The sequence below is a fragment of the Clupea harengus genome, chromosome 20, assembly GCF_900700415.2.
Source record: "Clupea harengus chromosome 20, Ch_v2.0.2, whole genome shotgun sequence".
Taxonomy (NCBI): Eukaryota; Metazoa; Chordata; class Actinopteri; order Clupeiformes; family Clupeidae; genus Clupea; species Clupea harengus.
In genome coordinates, this window is record NC_045171.1 from 12,562,503 (window position 1) to 12,569,389 (window position 6,887).

General features: G+C 38.3%; 1 protein-coding gene across 1 annotated transcript; it reads right to left on the reverse strand.

Annotated features, from left to right (window-relative positions):
* Positions 1-139: 139 nt before the first annotated feature.
* trmt12 (tRNA methyltransferase 12 homolog) lies at positions 140-3,417 on the reverse strand. The gene is made up of 7 exons (XM_012819409.2): positions 3,206-3,417; positions 2,690-2,858; positions 2,381-2,579; positions 2,107-2,257; positions 1,532-1,641; positions 1,235-1,392; positions 140-707 (listed from the first exon to the last, which is right to left on the reverse strand). Exons 1-7 carry the CDS (start codon positions 3,256-3,258, stop codon positions 282-284), a joined length of 1,266 nt encoding a protein of 421 aa, XP_012674863.1. The 5' UTR covers positions 3,259-3,417; the 3' UTR covers positions 140-281.
* Between the last annotated feature and the right edge of the window lie 3,470 nt (positions 3,418-6,887).

Here is a 6,887-nt window from a genome sequence, read left to right on the forward strand (position 1 = left end):
ATTACCGTACAAAAACTACTGAAAACGTTATTTTTCATATATTTCTTTTGCTTCTCTACTTAAATAGAGATTATCAATAATATCTACATGAAGTTCATATTTTCCACAATTAGCTCATAAACACCAGTACTTAATTTAATTTAATTTAATTTAATTTAATTTAATAAAAAAGTATAAACATACAATATTGTATTTGTAAGTGTAGAACACATCTGACAGCGGTAATAACTTAATGAATCAGATGAATAGTGAGTTTGCTGCTGAATACTTTTCAGCATTTGTCACAAGGGTCTGCATTCTAAATCAAGCACTATATGATGAATATGTGGGGCATAGGACTTCACATTCTCAATATGCTTAATCTGAGTCCTCCATGACCTTCGAGCCAAGGCTGTCAATAGTTCAGCAATGCGGCTGGCTGTGTCCTCTGCCCAAGTCTTCCAAGCTAATCTGTCTCTGTTGGTCCCGCTGGGAGCATCTTGTGAAACCTGCGTCTCGTCGTCAACCTCAGCTCCGTTTTCTCTATCTGTGGCAGTAGCGTCTTGAAGCCTGGTATCCGTGCTGCACACTGGTGAGGTGACGTTTTGGTGGATGTGCAGGACTCCACCTGTGTCTCTCCTCAGCAGACGGCACGCCACAGCCCAGCTCGACTCGGAGCTGGGGATGAAGCCCAGATTCACGCGGTCGGCCAGGTCCTCCAGAGGGAGCTGTAGAAGATAAATGAGATGAAGTGTCCTCCATCCCCACAATGAGGCTATGATTTGCAATGTTTTTGAGGTCAGAAATGTGCCATAATACATTTTCAAGGTTGTCCTGAACAGAATCGAAGCAGACATCCAGCATTTGCAATGAAAATTAGGCTACTTTCCAAGATATTTCCTTGATGAAAATGACAAAGAACTGATTATGAAACATCCATCACCCATGTAGCCCAGGCCAGGCCAACTAATATTCTAAGGGAGACCTTCCCTTGCAACATCTACCATTAATGAAAACACTGCTTGGGTAAAATTACAGTGGAAAGAGCTTAAGAAGGGATAATTACCAACATCATTGACGTTCCTAAGGCTAAACTGGTGGAGCAGGTTGCAAGTAACAAAGAGTCTATGGATCCAATTCCTAAGGAGGACATATTGCCATGAAGTGTACTGTAAGTCCCTTTGTATAAACGCATCTATAACGTAAATTTAAAACAATGTATATTTATTTCATAATCAATATTGTTGACACCTACTTGTCTGTTATCTCCCTGGTGGACAGTGCAGCGCTCTGACACTTTGTTTAAATGCAGATTCCTCTTCAGAGCTTCCACTGCATCTGGGTTCCATTCACACGCATGGACGTGGGCGGCATCTGCATGCACCAGGTAGGGAAGTGTGAAATATCCGATACCTGTACAGTTGGGTGAGCACAACATGAAGTCAATGCAAACAAGGAAGTAGTTTTAAAACACGAAAGGCAATGCAAGCAGATTCAACATTTCAAGTGGATTACAGTACCTTTCAACACCATGTATCTTATAAGGTCTTACCTGCATACAGATCCACAACTGTTTCTCCACTGCAGTTGAATGAAGCTATCCTCAGTTTCTCAGTAATGTTTCCAAATGAGAACATACACTTGGTAATGTCAAACTCATACCTGAAGTATAAATCAGTTTAGGCAACTGTCAAGCAAAATTAATCTCTTACATGATTTGTAATACTATCACTTTAAGGTGACCTAGCCTTGTAGTCTGGAGACTCTAAATTGATTTTTAATTGGATTAGAGTCACTGAAAAAGTGGAATCTGAAGAATTACATTTTGGGTGACTGCATCAACATTTAATAAATCTCCACTGAATCTTTCCAGAGTCACAGATTTTTTAAATCAAAACACCTATTTTTAACGGGATTACTTCACCCTTGCTAATCTGTAAATTAGTTATAAAGAAGATCTGGGTCTCTTCCACTTCCAGGTTAAACCCCAATGCAAACTGACCTGAGATGTCTGTTAGAGACAGACAGAAAGTGACCTTGTACATGATCTGTAGTGTTGTCTGCTTAGTTTTTAACATCAAGTAATTAAGATAAATGTCTCATGTCGTAAAAAAAAAGAAGTTTTACCTTATTTTGTTATCTACGTGTGTAACATAGCTGCTGTCTCCCAGCAACAGGGTCACCAGTGGAGTCCTAAAACCATCCTTTGAGATCTGTTTAATTTGAGCTAGACGCTTTGCACCCAGTTCACGTGCAACTGTAGGCCACAACTCTGATCCTACAGTAAGCAAGATTTTGCAAAAAATTACACACAAGTCACAACAGAATCCAATTAACTACAAAAACAGACACAATATATCAAGAAAAACAATCTGTAGCCTACCTCTGAACATCAACTCACCCATTTTCTTCCAAGCAGGCAGAGTGAAGCAGTCCTCTCCGATAAGAACCAAATCACCATGGCAATGCCAGCTTTGGGGTAGGTCATTCTTTAGATCCTCATTCCAGCTCACTCCATGAGATGACAGTTGGTCCTGTAGAACCTCATCAAGTTTTTCACTAAATGACTTTGAGTTTTTCCTCTTGGAGAGCCGAGGGGCCTATAGTATTTCAGGAAATAAATCATAGAAACTGCATAGAATTACACCTTCATATTCTATAATTCCATACGCCTCTATAAATTGTATTAAATATAATTGCATCAACCCACCTGGATTTGTACAATTCCACACGTGCTACCATGGGCTACACTGGGTAGAAGAGTGGATAAATGAATATGTTGCAATGAGGATGGCAAGAGTGGTAAGGTGACAGTTCCGTCCGAATGCTTCTGTATGCTATATCTCGGGTCCAAGGCACCTTTCCTCTGCAGGTGTTTTCTACAGAGATGACACGGACAAAGTTGAATTCTGAGCAGGTTCTGTTAAGTCAGGTCACATCAAAGGCAATAACTGTAACGTTGTGTGTTTTATGTCTGGCATTGAGCTAACTTCTTGATATTCAAGTAGGCTAACCAGTCGTGTGTGCATATGCTACATGCAATGTACGTGTGGAAATTCGTCCTATTTGTTCTACTTGGTCAGAGAGGCATTAGGACTAGGACTAGGACATGCCTAGGACTCAGAACCATTGCAGTGCATTATCAGGTAAACGCTTCTAGAAAGTAAACCAACTGTGGTTAGCCTAGCCTACTGGCTAACTGCAGGGGGTGTGAACGTGCACTGACCGGTACAGCTGGGCGCCGCTTTGAGGAACTTTCAACGAAGGGACCATGTCCATTTTCTACTTTAAACTACATTTTAGAAACGTGCATATGATTAAACAGGCAAACATATTCCATTCTACCGACAGTTAGTCGTAGTAGTTGCGTAGCTGAGGTGGGAGGCTAAACACACCTTCTGTTGCCCCTAAACCCGGAACATAAACAGTGTTGCACACGTGGTTTGTATTTCGAAAACTTCAGGCCATTTGACATAATATGCTGCTTCTGCTTTTCTTCTCAGTTTCTTCTCTAAGTACGTTCACAATTTCATTTTTCTATTCAAGCTTTACTAGGCATTAATGGTCATAACGGGAAACGCGTGTTTAGAAAACATTATGAACATTGCAATTTTATTCACTAGGCGGAGACAATTTATATTTAGGCACTGGCAGTAGATGTATGGAGTACTTCAACGCATTTGGTAGAGGTATGCTAATAACGACGTCTCTACATAGTAGCAATAGCCTTAAATCGGACATAGACTAATTGCTAATTATGTCACAATTACACACGTTGCGATGTGCACAGACGGTAGTGAGACATATATTGTAGCAACCATACAAAACGTTACCTAAATTGGCTTCATATTCTTCTAATTCCACCGAGGATTATCTAATTTCATGATTGGCAGTCATGTGTTTGAAGTTGTTGAAGTAACTGTGCAAGTTAACAATAACATTGTAAAAGAGGTTTACTCCCAGATGAATTAATGTAGGGGAAAAGAACATTTAGTTCCCACATTCAACTCCAACATCAAGTACCTCATGAACTTCACCAAATCCCAACACACACAACAAACACTAGCCTGCTTAAAAAGTACATGTTCACAGGGAAGAGAGGGCTTTTAAGAAATTCATGAAATTATATATATCCTGTTCCACAACAGATAAATAACTTATGTAAGTCTCACTGGTGCAGACATAATGACAGAAAACAAAATGGCATGATGTCAGTGCTGTGTGGGCCTCTTTAGGTCCATAAGAAATCAACTTTTATGTAATACCATGGTATGAAAGTACAAATGTGTTATTCATGGAACATTTTCTTAAGCAAGTTTCAGTTTAGCAAAATATTGGTAAATATAGATGACACTCCTTGAATTGCTGCCCGTTTTTTCCATTATCAATATTTCTAATTTCTAATTGCATGTAGAGGTTTGCCAAATATTCAAGACTTTGGCCACCACATCCGCTCTGAAGGGATTCTAATGCAGCCTTGAAGACTGTTGCATTGTGAACAGTGAATTCTCATCAAGTTCTGGGCTCTTATATGTTAACGTATAGTATTCAGTAGAATCCAGGAGAAAAATGACATTCACTGATGATATTGAGTGGTATATAATATAACAGTGGACTATTAAGTATCTTACATTGTCAAGACACAGTTTTAATTAATTACGTCATTATCTAATTATATTATTTGTAATATATATATATATATATATATATATATAATGTGAGCTGGGAGAACCAATAACATCTCCTGAATTTAGTTTGATAGTTTAAGTTGAATATAACAATAAAGTGACACACCATAGGTAGGTAAAACACCTTCACTCTCACACCAGGAAGTCCATTTATGCATTTATTGTATGTGTGTGCCGATCAGTGAATGACTTCTCTTACAGAACATGAATGTTTTTTCTAGTCCTAGTCCCTCCATTGATTACATTTTAGTAAAAAAAAAAGTGACTTTTCCTAAGCGTAGCTGTGCAGCAGCATAACCCCAATCATGCTCCACAGATGAGGAGGTACGTGTTGAAACCTTTGGAGTTCACCAGTCCCTCTAGGTTGCAGGAAAAATGGCATATCTACATGGACCTTCTGGATCCTGTAGATGTCACTATAGAGCAGCGGACCCTGGCTAACTCAGTCACTAGGGGGGCATTTCAAGGGACAGAAATGCACAGAGCTGGGCTTATGCCTCCCATGAAACCTCTCAAGATGGGAGGCCTAGCCCTGGAATAAGGCGTAACATTCACTTCTAAAATAGGATAACGGGATAACCGGGGTGTTATGGTAGAAGACTGACCCAGTGGATGCCAAGATGAATATAAACAAGGACATTCAGTTATGATTTAAAAATTGTAACTGTTTTATTTTGAAAGCATCTTTCTTTCTGATGAAACTGTGTCGCACAAAAATGAAAGTGTGGTCCTTCTTTCACGAAGAAAGAAATGTGGTATTTCTTTTTAATAAAAAAAAAAGAAAAGAATGCCAATTAAATAAAAAACAGCAATGCAACATTTGTGGTATAGACTCAGATTTAAAAAAGCAATTTTGGTGCCACGTTAATCATTATTTAAGCATCAAATGGAAATGTATTCAATTAATTAATTAATTAATTAATTAAAAATAATTCAGGTTAAAAAGAAATGTGTGCATATTTGACATCTTTACAGCCCTGATAATGCAACTGATGCTGTTGTGCATGTTTTGTGTCTGTCTACATATATGTTACTGCTATGGTTTAGATTACAAACAACAAAAACACCAGCAACCTGCCATTCAAAAGTCCCCAGCTTGTCTGACTAAATGTAATTCAGTGCAGTTGTGTGTAGCACACAGGGGATACAATAAGCTGCAGTTTTTCAGCTCATCCTTGGCAGGCTCCGACAAGTCATAAATTACCCATGGTCTCCCAGAGAAGATTTAAATAGAAAGAATCCCTGGTGAAGATACAGAGATGGAGGTTAGGGCTTCCATATTACCAACCTCTTGTAGCTCCAGCCTTTGTGGGAGGACAGAAAGAGGAGGATGACTTCTTACCCCGCTCGTCCTGGCCCTCTGTAATCTATGGGGCGCCGTTTGTAAAATGTTGCACGTTCGAAAATCCTGCTCAGTTTTGCTACATTTAGCATTTTCATATGGAAAAAAAAGCACGACAATATTCAAATGTCACTTTTTCAAGCATTTAGAGAGAAATTCATGTAAATTCATGCGATGGCAGTAACACAAAGTTGTTAAATAATATAAATCTTTCATCTAAATGTTAATGTTAAATGTAAATGTTAAATATAAATGTAAATGTTAAATGTAAATGTTAAATATAAACGTAAATGTTCGATGTTATATATAAATGTTAAATATAAGTGTTAAATGTAAATGTTAAATGTAAATACAAATATCAAATGCTAAATGTAAATGTTAAATGTAAATGTTAAATGTAAATGTAAATGTAAATGTTAAATGTAAATGTTCAGTTTACATGTCAGACTTGACGACAGAACATTACAATATTTACGGTAATTCATAGCTTTCAGTAACACTACCAGGGATACCTTGCGGGCAAAAGCGAAGATGTCGACCAACAGTGGACATCGTCGAGCAGTGCAACCTACTCAATTACGATCGCCATCAAACACAGAACATACCACAATAGCCAGACAGAGATATCTAGAAATAAATTACATTTTGGGAACCTGTGATCCCTTTACTGCACCCGCTGATATTTGTATTTCTATAACGTCGTAGAAGTCCCTGCCTGAGCTCCAGTTTGGAGATATTTACATATATCTAATAGAAAATCCGTCCCCCTACACACCTCAAAAACTGAAAGCCTACCAAAAGCACAGATAGTAAATTAATTTTCAGAAGGGGATGGGTTCATAACGATGTCGTCTGGAAGGTGAAAACTAATAAACATC

Bases quoted from the DNA above. Each gene is read 5' to 3' on its own strand.
- trmt12 (XM_012819409.2), bottom strand. From the start codon at position 3,258: ATGGACATGGTCCCTTCGTTGAAAGTTCCTCAAAGCGGCGCCCAGCTG. The intron at 2,580-2,689 runs GTGGGTTGATGC...GAAATACTATAG, and splicing joins GTGGAATTGTACAAATCCAG to GCCCCTCGGCTCTCCAAGAG. The intron at 708-1,234 runs GTAGGTGTCAAC...TATCTTCTACAG, and splicing joins ACCAGGGAGATAACAGACAA to CTCCCTCTGGAGGACCTGGC.